The sequence below is a fragment of the Chroicocephalus ridibundus genome, chromosome 1 (genome assembly GCF_963924245.1).
Source record: "Chroicocephalus ridibundus chromosome 1, bChrRid1.1, whole genome shotgun sequence".
NCBI classification, from domain to species: domain Eukaryota; kingdom Metazoa; phylum Chordata; class Aves; order Charadriiformes; family Laridae; genus Chroicocephalus; species Chroicocephalus ridibundus.
Window position 1 is genome coordinate 31,335,110 of NC_086284.1, and position 18,746 is coordinate 31,353,855.

Genomic DNA, 18,746 nt, shown 5'->3' on the forward strand with positions numbered 1-18,746 from the left:
TTCAGTTTTTAAAAATACAGTTAAATATGATTTCCAAACATATTTTGGAATGAAGCAGTGTGTACTACTTTAATTTATTTTAATTGAATTACATTCAGACTTGCTCTTTATTTAAATTCAGCAAGCGCAGTTCTTGGAGTTTGGTGAGTGATTTGACTGTCACCTCTGTGCTCAATACAAGGTCAAAAGTCTTAGGAAAAATGTTTCTTAGTGAACATCTGCTTCAGTAGTTTTGCACTACAGATCTTTCATGCTTGTCTTGTGGTGGTGCTTTATTCCTTTTCTTTTTTTAAGAAATATCTTTTTTGTCATAGTCGATTTGGAAATGATGCAGGAAGTTCAGCAGTATTTGTAGCAGGTTAGAGAGGTTTGCTTTCATCAGCATGTGCTGAGAAAAGTGGTGGTGTGGTGGTTTGCACTGATGAGATGTATTTCATGTCTTGACCTTTTGAAACTTGTAATTACATTTATTCCTGTGAATATGCTTCATGAGAAAAAGCAGCGATTGCCTAAACTGAATTACAGTCCAATGTGGGGGAGGGCAAAGGCTTGAAATTCTGAGGCTGATTTTCTTTGCTGATTTGTACCAAAGTAAAGCATAGGTAACAGGGCATAACACAGGAATCAAAACAGCTAAAATGGATTTGAAGAAAAACACCCCTAATTTGTCCCATTCTGGCCATGGCCAGCAAAGAAAGTGCAAAGCCTTATTTCCTGCCAGCTTTTCTAACTGGCAACCATGTTTTCTGTTGAGGCAGGAAGAACTCTTGATCAGCATGAAATGAGGCATGGTCTTACAGGTTGAAAAGCATTCATTGAAAAGAAGTGCAGAATCAGTTATAGCATACTGTTCTTGATGGACTCATGTTTGTCTAATCTGCTCTTAGAAGAAAAGACCAGGAACAGAGAGCCCATGTTCTTCCCTGGAAATTGATTTTGGTTCTTTATTGTTTTCCTACTGTCTGATTTAGTTCTTCTTTTACTGGTGGTTAAACTCATTTGTTCTGATCCTGCTCCGGGTGAATGTAGAGAAGAGTGTGGTATCTTCATGCATTTGCCAATATTTTTGAATTTGATGGCAAATTCGAAGCTAGACTAAGCAGGCCTCTTTCAAATGTTTTTATATCAGATTGTATAAAAGATACGCTGAAGATATCAGTCTGTTTGGTATGGTAGTATCAACTAGCTCACCTCTATAAGATGGTAAAGAATCTATTTTCTGTAAATACACTCATTTTTAACTTGATCTCTGTTCACAAGTTAGAAACTCTATTTTATATCTTAACCATAGCTAAATAGTAATTTACTTAGTAAGTATATATATCACATGGTTGCTGCCAAGTTTTGCCTGTGAAAATTGCTTATCCAGACTATTCTGTAGATACATACCAACGACGTTTGTAGGAAGCCTGATCAATAAGTAAGTAGAAAATTATTACGTTCCATGAATTTATGTACAGCATGTAAGTTTTCTTCCTGTATCGCTTAGTAATTTGTTTGGCAAGGTTTAAATCATTTCAGTGCAGTTAGTGTGTTCTGCACTAAACACACTTTTTGATTTTTACCTTTTTTTTTTTTTTTTTTTAGAGCAGAACGTATTGTATGGCAGGGCTGCAGCATTGCAGGGTAGCTGTCTTTAGATAGAAGGTTCCTCCCTCTGTAATTCCTAAATTCAAGTCCAGTCTCCTGCTGCCAGCTGTCATTTGCATGATGACTTTCATAAAATGATCAACTATTCATCATAAAACTGGTTAATTATTTTTGCATTTTGTACGTGTTGGTGTTCTTGTAGCACTTACCTCAAAAGCTTGTTTTTTCCAGTAAAAGCTTTTCCCTGATTTTCAACTGAATTCTTGGATATCAGTTGGCTGTTTTCTCGTCTTGTCCTTTATCTTAAGAGCTTCCTTTGTCTTCTCTCATAAATTGGGTTCTCTGTTCCCACGATCATCCTGCTAGCCCTGGTCTAATGGGAGTCCAGTGTTCTTGAACACAGATGATGAGGATTGCAGTCTGTTTTCCAGATGAGGTTAAAGCCTTCTGTGATATTACTGCTATTTTCCCGTATCCTGGGAATGTTAGGCAATTCACTATGATGTTATGTGCCTTCCTATTTTTTAATTAAGGAGAAAATTTCATATTTATATTCTAAGACGGAATTGGTCACTGAATACCTTCTCACAGTATTTCAGTTCTTTAATAAAAAATGTGTTAGGCAGACAAAATGTAGAATAAAAACATTTGCTCTCAGCATTTACAGATGCATTTTTGCATCTGGTATGTAATCTTAAGAGTGGTTTCCTAACACTTAGTTGTGTGTACGCGTTTTGTGATATAGTCTTGTATATTTGCCTTCCACAAAAACGGTCACAAAAAATAATTTTTTCCAGATGCCGCTGAAAAGCATTTATACACGTCTGTCAGAGATAGTTGTTATTTCATTATGAGCTAGAAATACTCGCTCTTTTTGAGGCTTTAAAAATGTGTTGAATCCTCAGTATCACAATTTGAAAGTTATTTCAGAATATGCTCATCATAAGTAAAGGCAGCTAGCAGATTTTTATGCCGTACTTGGTGGCAAGATAAAATTAAATGTTGGAGAAGCTTGTTTCTCCTCCACCTCATATTTTTTGAGCTGTCTAGGTGATAATCCTAACAAACAGTGTGCATTTGTGTTTGGTTCAAGGGAAAAGTGCATGAAGTGCATAGTTTTCCCAGCCTTTTGAGTTCTCTTGCAAAAGAATTCTGTCTCCCTGGAAACGATTAAAACTGGGGAAATTGCTCTTTGTTGGAGTCCTGTCCCCCGCCCAAGCTCCAAAGTCTACCAGCGCTTGGCACTTCCCCCTTTGCATGGGTGCCGTGTTCCCATGATCTGCTAGTTTTGTTCCTTTATGCAGGGATAACTTTTGTAAAAGAAAAAAAAAAAAAAAAGCAGCTGGGGGATAACAGCACAGTGTGGCCTTTCCTCTGCTGTACTGCACTTGCTTAGAACACAATTTAGAAATGATTATGTTTACAGAAAGGCCAAGTGTGTCTTGAAGTGTCCAAGTGTCTGCACAGGTATGAATTGCTGTGGCTTATATGTAAGATGGCCTTACTCTGGCATTTGTTGTTACCTACATTGTGTTTTGCATAGCACTTATCGCAGTGAAATAACTGTAGCAAAACTTGGGTGGTATTTTAATCTATTCCCCTGCTTTAATAAGATTGATTAAATTCTAGTTAAGTATCTGTTAATTTATGTCTGAGGAAATGTGTGTGTGTGAATGTGTGTGTATGTGTGTATATATATAAATAAATAAATACCTGTGTGAATGTATTGGTCTCATTAATACTGTACACTGACAGATAGAAGTTAAGGGAACATTGCACTTCAATGTTTTGTTCCTCACCCATTATCTAGGATACGGGATCTCTTTCTCATGCAGATTGATAACTAAGGCAACTTTCATAGCCAGCATAAGCAGAGGTGGCTAACCTGCGTTTTGAAACTGAGTAACTTGCTGAAATCCCATGTCCTTTGTAAAGAGACAAAAAGAAATAGCTTTATCAAAATTCAGATGCAAGCTTTTAGGTTTAGGATAGATGTTTCTCCCCACTTCTGAATCCTTATCTTGAGAAAGATAGATGAATCATTGCTGCCACCTTGAGGTTGTTATTTTGTGTTTACATCGTGGAACTTAACTTGCCAGTATTGCTACAGTTTAATACATGGACTCTGTTTTATACAAGTTAATTATTGGGGGTGTGCAGAGTGGGTCAGTGAGCAGTTGCAGCAGGTGTTAGCCAAAGATGCATCCAGGGATGGGAATGGCTTTAAAGCACAATGTTTGATTGAGCCTTGTTCTCTGTAGCAGCAAAAAAGGAGCGTAGGGAGGACTGTGCAGAGTGAGCACTTGCAGGAGGAGAGAGATTGAGTAGTGAGGTCTTCTGCCATTGTTTATTTTTATAACCACGGGAGTGAAGGGTGCACAGAATTCCAGCGCCGACTAACGAGCATGCAGTTTGTACAGTTCCTGATTCCAGTCCTTGTTCTTTGAAAGTCTACAACCCTAGGTCCAACAAATCTGCAAAGCAGACTGAAAAAAACTGTTACGCCTGGTACATTGAACTTCTTAAAATCAGACTTCCACCTGCCACCAGTTTGATGAAAGAGTCCATTCAAAAAATCTGAAGAACAGGAGGTAATAGTAAATGGAAATCTTCTGTAAGAGCACTTAAGATTTTATGCACTCAGGATGCATAGGTTCAAAGAATAGAAAAGTGTCTCAACATCTTATCTCCTTTTGTGTTTATGGGAGATCTTGTTTTAATGGAAACCAAAGATCTTGCATTTGCTTTCTCCAGTCTCTTTCCTACCTTCCTTTTTCTCCCTAAAGGGAGGGTTCATCCAGTGTAAGTCTTTGCAGCTTTGTGGTTTTATATTAAATTGAGATTTCCATCTCAAGAGGAGAGACTTGGAGCAACTATTAAATAAAGTTAATTCACTAAATTAAATTGTCTGTTGTTTCAACCAAATCCAGTGATGGCGATGGTGATGGATTAGATTTCTCGGCACAATGGCGTGGAACAGGAATGCACTGTTGAAAGCACCATCATTGCGTGAAATTTAAGTGTCCTTGCCTTATTTTCAATTTGAGTAGTGATGTCATATGCCTCTAAGTTTTTTGGGGGGTTGAGAGGGGAGGGTCCTAATATCTTTTTTATTATTATTTGTTGTAACTGACTACTGAACTGACCTCTCTTTATACCTCAGGAGAGTTCTGAAGTGTAGTTTTCATGAGCAGTTTCATACCAGCAGTGAAATAAGTAGTCATTGCCCCCTTGCCTCTGGCAGCTCGCTGTGCTTGCACACCCCTTAGTACGGGGGGGAATGCCTGTACAGAACCTAGTGCCCCACAGTCCCTTGGCACAGGCCTGTGGTAAACTGAGTTAGAGAATACGTAAAACTTCCACCCCCCAAAAATCAATAAAATAAAAACTTTTGGGGTTTTCCTGCTAGATTTGTTCCCTGATCTGAGTCACTACCTGATAGTATAAACAATGGTTCTGGCACAGTGGAAAGGGCAGTACAGGGCAGGGGTGAGCTGGGATGGCTGAGGCAGCCTAAGCAGCATGGCTCAGGCATCGTTGCAATGATGGAATATGTTACTACAGCGCAGACTTGATCCATCTTTCATCTGTGTTGTAAGAATGACATAGTTATCATCACAAAAATCTCTCATAAGCCTAATATTTAATTAAAAAAACTTGTTGGTATCCTCCAGTCTGTTAATTCTTGTGAGTATGTTTTGTGGACAGCTTCTCTTGGTATTTTTGTCTTCTGTCTCCAGCTGAAGTTACAGCATGGCTTCCTCTCTTCAGCTTATTTTTATCGCCTAATCTTCCTGCTGAAAATCTACTGAATGTGTTCAAAATGGTGTTCTTCCATTTTCCTTCCATTGTGTTGAGGTCTACCACGCTTTGTGTCAGAAAAGCATATCGGTGGGGCTGGAAGGGAGTGCCAGGTCTGTTTAGGTTTGAAGGTAGTCTTGCGTGTCCTCACCCTGATACGGGAAATTTAGATAGAATCATAGAATTGTTGAGGTTGGAAGGGACCTTTAAGATCATCAAGTCCAACCTTTAGCCTACCCTGACAAGAGCCACTTCTAAACCATGTCCTTAAGTGCCCCATCTACCCTTTTTTTAAACACCTCCAGAGATGGTGAATCCACCACCTCCCTGGGCAGCCTATTCCAATGTTTAATAACCCTTTCAGTGAAAAAATGTCTCCTAATATCTAATCTAAACCTCCCCTGACGTAACTTGAACCCGTTTCCCCTCGTCCTATCACTTGTCACCAGGGAGAAGAGGTCAGCCCCCATCTCTCTACAACCTCCTTTCAGGTAGTTGTAGAGGGTGACAAGGTCTCCCCTCAGCCTCCTCTTTTCCAGGCTAAAGTCCAGATAAAGTTATTCAAAGAGAAGATGGGGCAACTTCAATCCCTTCAGAGCCGTCACCTCACACATCTTCCCCTCTCTGCCCCCGGAGTCTTTTGGTACTTCCCATTTTCTCCTAAATCTCTCTCCCTATGCCCCATTCCTTGTGCCGGAAAACTGACTCCACCTCCTTGCCAAACCAACATGATGCTCCTCAATCTCTTTCCTCTCTTCCAAATACCTTTCCTTTCTGCCTGTACGTGCATTTTCTTGTTTCCAAGCCATTTATGCACTCTTGAGCCCTCCCTTTTTAGACTTCCACCCTGTTTTTTTCCTCACTTTCAGTGAAATACCGCCAGATTGCTTGGAAAGTGCTGTAATTTTTCATGGATGCATCCGCTGTTGCTGCCTGTTTAGTTGGTCAAAATTATCCTCCATCACTCTTGTTTCTTCCCTGAGAAAGATTCAGCTTCATGAAGACTGATAGGAGTTTTTGGCTTTCCTTTTTTGCTTAGGTGTCTTCTATGTAACTTACAAATACAGAGTTGCTTTCCCCTTTGTTTTTCATAAATTTTACTGTTAAAATGCTGTTAGATTTTATATTCCCTTCCTTCTCACTGTTCGGTATGATAGAACACTGACAATTGCCAAACATTTCATCTGATCTCTGAATGAGTTTGTGGAACTGCAGGATGGGTTTGTGGAACTGCAGGATGGGAAGGCCATCCGTGACTACAGAAGGGAAGCCAGTTTTCCATGCGTCTTACGGCTGAATGCAGTCCAGACGCTAGTTGGATAGTAGAGAAGTAGTAAATAAGTAAGTAAAATCTTACTTTTCAAGCTTTGATCTTGTAAAGGAATTTAATTATTTCAGTTAGTATTAGGAGTGTACTTGTCTGTCTTACCACCCTATAAATAACAGTGTATTTATCTCGCAGTAATTACTCTGGAAGCTGAAATGGTCTTAAAGTAATTGAGCCTTGTTCTTCTACAAATAACTAAGTAGTGTCTTCTCAACGTCCTGAAAAAGTAGCCTTGATTTCCTGGAATGCTGTGTGCTGAAGCCACAGTTTGAGCAATTTTTCCATTGCTAAAGGAATTCCAGTCCCTTCCTGTGGAATAAAACTATATTCATTTGGGTCCTTCTGTGGTTGTAAGGTGTGTGACAAAACGTGTGCAAAAAGATGCTGCCCACGAGATGGCGTTCACATATTACATCCCTGCTGTGTTTATTTCAGGAAGGGTAATCAACAAGAGAATTAGCCATTACATTTTGATTGCTTGTGAGATTAGTAAATTTGTATCCCAACTGTATGATGTTAAAAAGTAATGGATCTGTTCTACAGAAAAGTAGATTAATCTAATGATCATTTTCTCATTTTGGATGCTACAGCTATTGTGTCTTTCTGAAAACATGAGCTGAAACCCCATTCTTTCCTTGACGTATTTGAAAGGAAATAACTGCAAGCATTACAACTATACAAGCACAAAGTATCTGGATTAGATAACGTGATACAAACCCTAAAGGAATATTTTTTTTTTTTTAAAAGAACTTGCTAGATTTCAAATGCACTAACTTACCTTTATATTGTCTTTACTCAGTAATCTATGTAGGCTTAATAGAAAATTGTATGTGAAGATACGACTCAAGTGTTTTGATGGCAAGAATGTGCTATTAGAATTTAATAACACCTATTTCTAATGCTAATTATATTTCCAAAGTATGAATACGCAAAATAAATCTGAGATAAGCATAAAAAGGTAATGTCCTCTTCACTTTGTTTTATTACAGCCAGAGACTAGAAATGAAAGCACAAGTTGCAGACGCGTTTATAGCAAAATTCCAGCTGACACCGGATGAAATGAACCTCCTCCGAGGCACGAAAGATGAGCCAATTACTGAGGTAGCTCAATGAACATTAAAAGCTTTGCTCTGAACTAAAATGTAGAAGGGTCCTAGCTGAATTGTACATGAGATCTTATTATCAGTTTGTAATTTAATTTTTTATGGAGGAATGTACCTTTTAACAGACTGTTGAATTTCTGATGAGTATGAAATGTGTGATGAAAGATTCAAGTAACAGGAAGGGAAATGAACATTAAATTCTAGTTTGTGTAATGAGTTTAAGGGGCAAATGAGCTACCGGCTGCTTCTACACTTAAAAAAAGACCTTTATGAATTTTCAGTGAAGATGTTTTAAAACTTCATCACACTCAAATAAAGCACATGAGAAATTTGCAGCGCTTCAGCAATATGTAGTACTGCCCTTGTGCATGTGTGTGTGTGCATTTTGCATACGCATGTATATAATCATTCAGTGATATGAAATAATATAAGCTGAGACTTTCCCTCATTATTATTCGGTTGATGAAGATACTAGGTGCTGATTCACTTTTAGCCACCTTCCAAAACAAGTTTGTAACTATGGTTTGAGTAAGAAGGCACATTGTTCTGCAGCGAAAGCAAACTGAATAATGAGAGAATTAAGTACACTTAATAGATTTTTATTATTGTAGCTGCATAGAAACCTTCACTTAAATGTAGACTACCTGCTGAGACATACTATCTCGTTTCCACAGGCATCCTGTTTGCAGTTAAAGCATTATTAAAGACGTGGAACAGATAACCATAAACAGTGCTAATGAAAGCATAAATGGAATGTGTTAAATGATTGTGCACTTGAGTAATTGCTGTATGCTTTTGTACCAACTATTACTGTGAAAGAACATTCAGGTTTCTAAAACGCATATGTTGCAGGGAACAATGGCAGCAATGCTGTGCCGTTTATTCAGTGCTTGGTTCACAGCAGAACAAGGATTAGTCCTTTTGATACTTTGATCTGTCTAAAAAATGTGCAGAAGTAACCGAGATATAATCGTAGTTGTGCTACTGAAATGGCAGACCTCATTAAAATCACGTGTGTGCTTTTCTCCTATGATACAATCAACCAGCACGCTTAAAACATTTTTAGTCAGGCTTCCGTTTTGGCAATTTTTTAATGCTTTTTTTTCCTGAAGGAAGAGTGATTTGGGTTTTTATAAACATGACCTTCAAAACAGCTGATGCAAGGCAGCGTCTGACTTCACTTAGAATTTGTAATGTTTTTGTGACTTGAGCCAGAATGAAACTCTACTGAGGCAAACGGTGTTCAAGTCACAAAAGATATAACAAACAGTTATATCTGAATTCTCTAGTCTCCTCCATGATGTCTGAAAGATGATTTCATAATAAGACATGTGTTTGAAAATGTTAGTGGATTTCCATTTGCTCTCTAAAACAGTAACAAAATAACTTTTTTGGACATAGTCCATGTCTTCTGTTTTTTTTTTTTTTGTCTTCGCTGCTGCTGCTGTGTTATTCAGAGGGGAAAGATTGTCCTGGAAAACCTTCGTCTATTACAAATGTTTGATTTTTCTCAAAGTTATTATATGAAAGCAAAAAATATCAACCTATAATCATTGTACTTTACAGTGTTTCAGTTTGCTCTTTAGTTGTTAATGCTAATGGGGAGCAGATGATGGACTGCTTAGTAATGTCCTCAAAATCTCCCCAAAGTGTTAAGTGATAAATATAAAACACATGCATGCTACATAAGACAGGTTAAAAGCACATCTTGGCTGCTATTAATTTTTTATTTTGTATGTGTGTGTAAGAAAGGTGTGATGCAATGGGAAGGAAAAAAATCCTGAGGGTCTTAAGGTGGAATGAAAGGTGAGAGGTGGTAGAGGGGAGGGCTTGTATTTTAAAAGCAGCACTTGGAACACAGAGCTGCAAGGAACATAAATATGGAATCGAAATGGGGAGTATAGAGTGCTAGAGATTTGAATGAGAAGTTACTGCTTTCAAACACTGCTATTTTTTTTCTTTTAATTGATTTAGGATTTTTTCAAGGCTTTGGGAAGAGTAAAGCAAATTCACGATGATGTCAAGATTCTCCTCCGGACAAATCAGCAAAGGGCAGGGTGAGTGCTGCTTACGTGAATCCAAGACAGCCATTTACTAGTTAAAAGCACAAGTTACAGCAAGGTCTCATTCTTTACTTCATATAACTACACAGAGTATTTCGCAGAAAAACAAAGAATAGTAATGTGTTTTTAAATTTTCATAATTTTAATAATGATGGGCTTTATTTGATTTGTACATGCCTTTGCTAGTCCTACGTAAAATAGTATTTGCAAATAAAATCTTTTTGTCTTGTAGCTTGGAAATTATGGAACAGATGGCTTTACTGCAGGAGACATCTTATGAACGACTTTACAGATGGACTCAAAGTAGGACTAAAAATGTTTTTATGTTTATGAATATTATTATGATGATTCCTTTAATTCCTTGATGTGGATTGAACTCAGCGAAAACCCTTTCCAAGATTCACTAACAAGGCTTTGGACTTTCTTCTTAGTGAAAGATCTGTTGTGAACCAAATAGTCAATTAGAGATTCTCTTCTTTTTTGGGCCAGTCTCATCCCTATTTGTAAAAGTGTATTATTTATTTGTATTTTCACACGTTTTTTCACAGAGAACAACTACTACAGTTGTGTAGTCTAAGCAAATTAAGTCTATTGCATTTCATTTTTTTTGCAGGTTACAGGGAAGTTGTTGTTTTTGACAATTTGGTACTAAGATCTAGTTTAGTGGGAGAACTGGCTTATCTTCAGAAGACAAAAAAACCCCTAACCTTATTTTACCAGGATGCTCTTTTGAATGATAGTAGGCAATTGGGTTTTTGCATATATACGCTGGATCCAAGCATCAGTGTTCAGTGTAACATCTTGATAGTGTAAAATTTAGATGCTTTTTTATTAGTTCTTTCTTCTCCTAAAACATCGACAGGAAGATTTGGGGTGTGTGTGTGTGCAATTTTATTTGTTAGCTGTTTGTTAGCTATTCTTCAGTGGATGCTCAAAGCTCAAATAATGTCTGTGGTTTCACCCTAATGAAAATTTGTAATTTTTATGCTGATGTTTGATTTCGTTTCTATGGAATTCATGCAAGGAATATACAAGACTATATAGTTAATATGATGAAAGTAAAAAAAAAAAAAAACCAAACAAACAAACAAAAAAAAACCAAAAACAAAAACAAACCAACAACCAAACAAACCCAGAGCTTGCTTAAATACTTGCTCCCTTTTTTCTTAATAGTTTACGTGGAATGTGGTAAACAGTTGTAAAGGAGACTGACAGAATTCTGATGATTGCATTTATATGTGGGTGCAAACAGATGCTGAGATTCCTTTAATTTTTACTATTGTCAAAATTTGTGATGGACATTCATTGTACAGTGAAGTACTGCTTGTGGGGGAGTTTAATTACATTAACATGAACTAGGCCAGGTAGCATATTCTGAAGGCTTCAATTAAAAATCAAAAACTTCTGAGTTTTTAATTAATTTTCTTGTTTGACAGATTGTTATGAAAGCTATTACACTGTAAAGAGTGGACTTTTGTCTGTGTTGATATTTTATAGATGAATGCAGGACTTTGACACAGGAATCATGTGACATTTCTCCCGTTCTTGCTCAAGCCATGGAAGCCTTACAAGATAGACCTGTCCTCTATAAGTAAGTAAATATTTGTGATTATCTCTACCAGAAATGAGTATTTCCAGTATATAACACTTAAAGATTGGCATGAACACAGTACCAATGAGGGTGGCAATTTAGTCCTGTGTCAGATTTAAAAAAAAAAAAAATACAAAAAATCATATTTCAACTTCTTTAAATTTCAGAAGTCTTTTTGATATAATTATGGTACAGTAAATGTCATTGGACTTTTTCTAACTTAATAGTTTCTAATTAAAATAAAATGTCAGACTGTTTTTATTTTAATCTAAATGGAACTGTGAATTTCTGCTGCATTCATTGTAGGGTTTTTCTGCAGGAAAAAAAAAAAAAGCTGTCTAAAGCATGTGATTGCCTCATTTAAGTTCCCAAAGTGGAAAAATTGATAAAGGCTCATAAGGCTTACTTTTACTGAAGTGCTTCTGGTAGTAAGAATGTCTTCCATTGTGAGTTGTACAGTAATCTATTGAAAACATATGGGCCTCTAAAGTGTAGAGCTACTTTTGTATATGTATATAAAAATTACACTACTGTTTGTTTCTTGTTGAGAATTTGCTGAAGGGACAATGTAAATGAAATGGTACTTAGTAGAGACAACTACTTAACCACGAGGTGGCACTCTAAGAACTGTTTTTATTGGAGTGAGTGTGCCTGAAGAGGTGGTACTTACACTTTTTGGCCTTTTAGGTCTTTTTAAAAAAATGCATTCATCACATTTTGCAACTATGGCAAATTACTTTTAGCCACAGGCATCCAGGAGAGCAGAGTACTAGGCAGCCTTTCAGAGGCTAGCCTTGTCGTTGAGAGTGTCAGATGTGCAAAGGTGTAGGTATGTGACGCTGTAAATCTCCACGGAGCTCTTCATGGGGAAAATGCATCGTGCAAGTGGACCTTAAAAATTCTGTCAGTATGAGAGAGCACACACATCTCGACATGTTGTATCAGTTCTGCTAGTTAATGTGAGGGAGAGGTGGTGTCACTTGACGTCCCCAGCTATTGCATGTGGTGCATTGCAGTACGTTGGGCCGTAGCTGTGGACTGCAGAGTCCTTTCTTGCATTCTCTCCTCCAGGCCCTCGTTCACACCTGCAAAGGATCAATCATAACTGCGTTCACAACATTTTATAAGACTCTTTATAGATACAGTTTATATTTTCTGTAATAAATATTTTGTTAAATTCTGTTACTTTCAAACTTCATAAAACTATTGTTTTGCTTTCTTAGCCTTTATGGAGAAAAATTAATAATCTGCTCTATAAATCCACAGCTGGCCACTGTAAAATAAATCTGCAAAAGAGACTTTATTTTTCTCCTGACATCTCTCTCACAAACAGCAGTTCTAGTGTTACCAAAGGTACAACTTGGTAGGTAGGCCTTTTCTTCTGCCCATAAAGCAAAAAAAGTAAACATTACCATAGAAGATGCAGCCATATGTCTCTCACCATAGCTTATCATGCTTAAACTACTTGCTGTAGCAGTATTATCAAAATTGCAGTACTGGTGCTTTAAATTTTAAATCTCAAGATTTAGTTTATTCCCTTCCAAAAATTTTTGTATACCCTTAGTACAAAACAAACTGCTGAGTTTAAAATGTAAGAATTATGTCACAGAAGAAGGTAATTTTAAATTCTTGTTGCTTTTATGCATATAAGCGCTGCTGTGAGAACTAAACACTTTTCATCCAAATCAGTGCCCTTGCACCTGACAAAGATTGTGATTTGACTGGGTGAAAGTGAGTAAGACGGAGAAACAAAACTACACATCCTTGTTTTATTATATTGACTTCTGTCTTGGTAACTTGAAGGTGGCAGAAAGATTGCACCGTGGATGGACTTTTTGGGAACTGCAGTCAGTAGGGATCTGAAATAAACATTTCAGTTTGGTTTTCACTTCCTGTTTCTAACAGAAAAATTGAAAACTGTTTTGTAGAAAATACATGGAGTCATAGCTCAAAGCAGTGTTCCCCTTTGGTCCTCCACTATGATTTTCAAAGCGTTTTCTCCACCTCCTTCTTCCCCCCCGCCAGCGATCATTACTTTACTGGGTTTTTGAAAAATTGAAGCTTGGCTGAAAAGAATCCAAATGTTGTTTTCTTCCCCTAACATGAGTACGTGTAATAGAACAGTAGTAAATACTGTGTTTCTAGTGTAAATAACAGTAACTACTGAATTTTTTTAAGATACAGGATTTTGTCATATTTATATCCTGTTCTGCTGGGAGCAAAAGGAAAATTCGTGGTTTTCTTTTTAAAACAAAATTATCATTATTAAATCCTGGTTTTAAAACTAATAATGAGATCACAAGATCTGTTTCGCTGCTGTAGTTTTAATGACCTATTATATAGCTATTATTAGATGGAAATAAAAAGCTTAGCTGGTTTCTACAAACACTTGAGATTTTTCACTGCAGTGCTGCTACTCCTGGACTGTGGATAGTCAGCAGATCTCACTTTTAATTGCTTAATTTTTTTAAATAGTAATTTATTAAAGACTTTTTTAATCAGGTTTTTTTGAATTGCAGATATGTACTCTCTGACTTAACAAGTACATTGTATGAAGAAAAAGATTTAAATGGTAATTTCAGGATTCTTCAGTGTGCTTTTTTCGCCCCTCTCTCAAAGAGTAATGTAGATTGAAAAGAGCAAAACTGAAAGATCCCTTGGACCTTTTATAGCATAACAGAAATGTAATTGAACTTAATTTGGAACATATTTGAAACAGTGTATTGTTTTCTTTTGTATTTTGTTCTTCACATCTGTTTAATTGTGAATGCAATACACATTTCACTTTAGTCAGTGAGTAATATGCTTTTATTATTATTATTTTTGTGTCTGTTCAGCTGCTGTCATTGGTAAGCGACGCTATGCTTACTCTTTGGCATTTCTTCAATTATATTCGAAAAATAAACTGTTGTGTATTTTTTTTTTCTCCTTTGTAATTTGTTCTGTTCAAAATGCTAAAATTTGTTTTTTCAAGAAAACAGAAGTGTTCCATAGCTTGCAAAAATCCTGTTTCTAAGCAGATGTAACAGGGATGTTAGCAGTTTTCATTACCCATCCTTCACTTGGTGTCGTGCTTCAGCCCCAACAGAAAGGTAGCCTGCTCCAAAAATGAGCCGTGTGTGTTTTTGGTACCTCCTCTACTAACGGCAAGCCATTTGAGATTGTGCACTCTGGGCTGTAGTTGTCCATCCATTAAATATCTAGCTAAGACTCATTTGCTTAAAACCAGCAAACAACTATCAAATTTAAAATATTTTTTTTGCTACTGATCATGTGGTAACCTAGAAGAAGGAGAAAGCCTTGTGTTGCAGTGCAATAAATTGCTGCTTCTGTCGATAGCTGGACCACACACGAACAGGAGTCCTAGACTTGTCAATACATGCTTATATGTACAAAAAAGGAGAAGCTGATTTTTCATTTATTTATTTTTTTTGTGGGGTAAGGGAATGGGACGGTCAAGGAAGAGTTATCTTTAGTATCTGTTTAGAGGAGTCAAGAAAATATGACAGTTTTGAATACTTCATAGTAGAAGCATTGATGCAACATTTCTAGAATTATAAAAATGGTTACTCATATTAACTGCAAAGTTGAGCTAATAAATGTCGATGAGGTGAACTGTTTTGTTTTACCAGTTTTCATGTTTCAATAACAGGTACACGTTGGATGAGTTTGGAACAGCTAGGAGGAGTGCTGTAGTCCGTGGCTTTATAGATGCTCTTACTAGGGGAGGTCTGGGAGGTACTCCTCGCCCTATCGAAATGCACTCCCACGATCCTCTGAGGTACAGTACCAGCAAGAATGTACATGAAGTAACCCTTCTGTTGCCTATTGGCACTTTTAATCCCTGACACCATAAACTGCTGATTTACAATGAAATGTCTGTCTTTATTTAGGTACGTAGGAGACATGCTGGCCTGGTTGCATCAAGCTACAGCTTCTGAAAAAGAACACCTAGAAGCAATGTTAAAGCTTGTAACTATTCAAGGTAGTACTAGATTTTAAAATGTAAATTGGGTGATGATAGCAAGTCTGTGATAACTCAGAAAGTGTGATTAATTTATTAGGCTGGGCTTCAGTTATGGGAGTCTGAACTTACATTTTCGTGGAAATAATTTCAGAAGAGCCAGTGGTTGTATTTTGCCAGAAGAAAGCCCTTAACAAAGTATTTCAAAATGCGCTCTTTTTATTTTGCTGTGCTTCTTATAGATTTACACTAAATTTACAAAGGAACATTTTAGAGTGTAGTTGAAAGTTCAGAAGTTGTCTGTAATCTATATGAATGCATGTGTCTGTGAAAACATTGTCATAGGGTTGCTTATTGGTAAGTTGAGGATTCCTGTTATGCCTTGCTCATTTTAGTAAATTTTTTACATATAATTCCTTCTTAATGTAACTCCTTCTTCCTGTGATTCTTTTCTGTTCTATGCCAGAAGTTAAATGGAATTTTTTTCTGTCATGTAACATTGTAGGTTTATGGAGGTCAAAGTAGGCTGCTCATAGATATGTGAACCTTTTTAATATCAAAGCTCTCCTTCATTAACAGAACTACAGATTCGCATGCTTATTCTTCAGCCCCTTTGCTCCAAGTACCTTGGACCTTTAAGTGCTTTAAAGACCCTTATCCTGTAGAAGCTGTAGTATGATTTGCCTCCATAGCTTCAGCCAAAGACTTGTTTAATAGATTAAGCATGTGTACTCAGTTGTAACAAACTCAGTGTAAGAACTTACATTTGATCTGTATCTGGTGAGCTCTTCAGACTGTACGTTTTAATTGAGTCCCACTCTGGGATTTAAAGTGAATATGCATTCTCATTTTCCTTCCTGCTGGAGGTATTAATTGGCTTTCCTAATTAGCAGTATGTGAGCAAGGATGCTGTTTAGGAACTGTTGTAAATCAGACTGAAGGAATGTTACTGGTTTTTAAGTACAGTTACAGTGTACTATAGAAGTGAATTTACTGTTATTTGCTGGCAGTATCTCAGGCAGAGAGCAAAGCAGGCCTCATAATGGTTTTATGGTAGAGAAAAAGACATGGCAATTCTTTGTAGGTGATTGTCTGATGCTTCTGCTGTAACTGGGAGGTCCTTCAGGAAAAGCTGGCCACATGGGGGATGTTACTGTATCTGGTTCTGCTGTAGACTGGGCTGCTGCTGCTGCCCAGGCCTGCATTTTGTTGTGAAATTCTCCCACCACTTTATACAGTGCTTTATTTAGCCATTAAATCCCTTCACCTTCTGTCAAGACGTCAGACTGAGATGCTGTGACCGCATAATTAGATACATTTAGAGCATTTCAGCCATAGATCATAGTAAACTACTTGAGAATGCAGATAATATAATGCTTTAGGGAAAAAATTTCCAAAAAAATCACCAGGCCAATTTTTTTTTCCCAAGAGACTAGTATAAATAAGAAATTCAGTAGTTCTGTCTGAAGCAAAAATACATTTTCCTAAGCTTTCCTGGAATGGAGAGCTATTGCTGCTGTACAGTTTTCAAGAAATGTAAGGAGGGGTTCTTAGCTTCATACTGGGAGAAACAAAGCCTTGGAGGTGCTGTTAACTATTCCTCTGCATCTTTGGGAAATTTTTTTGATGACAGGGATGGTTATGTGATAAGGTCTGTAAGGCAAAACAGTACTTAATGGGGTACCACTGGGTTTAACAAGAATCGTTTATGGGAAGTGCAGCCTTATGAAGGACCTTGAGATTGTATGTTTTACGTAAGTACAGATCCTGAGTTGGCAGTGGCTAATCGGTGAGTACAGTGTCTGCGGTACTGAGAAACTCAAGTTGAATTCCCTGTGCTGTCATACAGTCTTCAGGTGTCTGGTTGCACGGGCTACAGCAGAGATTGAGTTAATTTCACTTAGCCATTTAAAAGCGGACATTTTGTTTATTTGCATTTATAGATAATGACAGAGATTTGCATCTCCAGAGGGCAAATCTTTCCAACAAATGTTAGATTTAATGTATGCATTTCTGGAGACTTTCAGCTCAACTGTTTGTTTGGGTTTTTTTCTGTTCCCTATAGAGGGAGCCCAAGCAACTACTATAGATAAGACACCTAACTGGGGATCTAAAGTTAGGTCAGTCAGATGTTGTAACTTTAATTTCACCTTGAGTAGCTTTTTGCAGATGGAACTGGGTTTATTATGTTAATTCAAGCGTCTCTGTTCTGAGTTCAGATTTCTGTTTAAATTCTTCTATAAGCTCTGTGTAATTTCAGGACTATGGAGAACGTGGTAAATTGCAGATACATAAAAACTTCCCTTCTCTTCTTAAAAAAAAAAAAAAAAAAAAGTAATGTGTAGCTGTGGGTGAGACAGAGGTGGATTTAGTCCCAGTGGAAGAAAAATTGTGTGAATGACACATTTTTGGAGAAATGTTCCCATCCCAGTTTTTACTTTAAAGAGAACAAACTATGTAGCCCATAATAAAGTATTCAGGAATAGCTTTTAAAAAGTTTTAAGATTTTAAGCTTGCAAATATTACTTGTTTAAAATTAATCTCAACAAAAATGCTATTAAAATTTTAGGCACCAAAACCCGTTCAGAGAAGTTTAACTATTTTGGGTTGTACTGGACAAGCATAAAGCATCTGGTTCTCTTCTTTGGAGCTTAGGTATTCTGCTAACAGGAGCCTTCCAGTCTTACAGACATCTTACACTTGAAAGGAAGGGAGAATTGCAGCCATTCTGTTTAAGAGATGCTGTGGAAACCCATTTTTCATGGAATTACAGGATCCTAGCTGGAGAGCAGAAGCCAAACAAAGTCCAAGAAAGACCTTTCCCTTATAGAAGGATACACAGAGAAAAAAGATAGGTGGTGCAGCAGCCAGCCAGAAGCATATCTTCAGTAATTAACTGGTTTTTAAAAGTGATTTTGAGTCTCTAGGAATTATTTATTCCATAATTATGTCAGCGTGATGTACTAATACTTGCAACAGTTATATAAACCATTGTGCTGGAAGTTTGCTAAATCTAAAATATTCTAATTGGAAATTAAAATATATGTGAAGGCACAGATATATGCAGTTCCATGTCCTTTGGTATTTCGTAATTGAACTTGTATATTTTTGCAGCTAAACTTTCATACCCAACAACTTGTTGTTAAGTCAATCTGGTGTAGATATGCTGTTTCAAATATGTGCTAGGTGCTTGTTATATTGATGAACAGCAGAAGTGTGACTGTTCCTACTAAAAAATGTGTAAATTGTTAGGGGGTATCTGGGAGCTAGCCATTACATAACAGACCCTGCATCTTGTGGTTTGCGA

At 37.1% G+C, this 18,746-nt stretch overlaps 1 protein-coding gene across 2 annotated transcripts in view; it reads left to right on the forward strand.

Moving 5' to 3' along the window:
* The window catches only part of COG6 (component of oligomeric golgi complex 6), a 60,198-nt gene that overhangs the window by 9,588 nt on the left and 31,864 nt on the right, over positions 1-18,746 (forward strand). For both annotated transcript variants that reach the window (XM_063333393.1, XM_063333402.1), the window contains exons 5-10: positions 7,708-7,819; positions 9,796-9,878; positions 10,117-10,187; positions 11,382-11,475; positions 15,128-15,256; positions 15,369-15,460. In XM_063333393.1, coding sequence (XP_063189463.1) covers positions 7,708-7,819; positions 9,796-9,878; positions 10,117-10,187; positions 11,382-11,475; positions 15,128-15,256; positions 15,369-15,460 — 581 coding nt within the window. The remainder of the gene's footprint in view (positions 1-7,707; positions 7,820-9,795; positions 9,879-10,116; positions 10,188-11,381; positions 11,476-15,127; positions 15,257-15,368; positions 15,461-18,746) is intronic.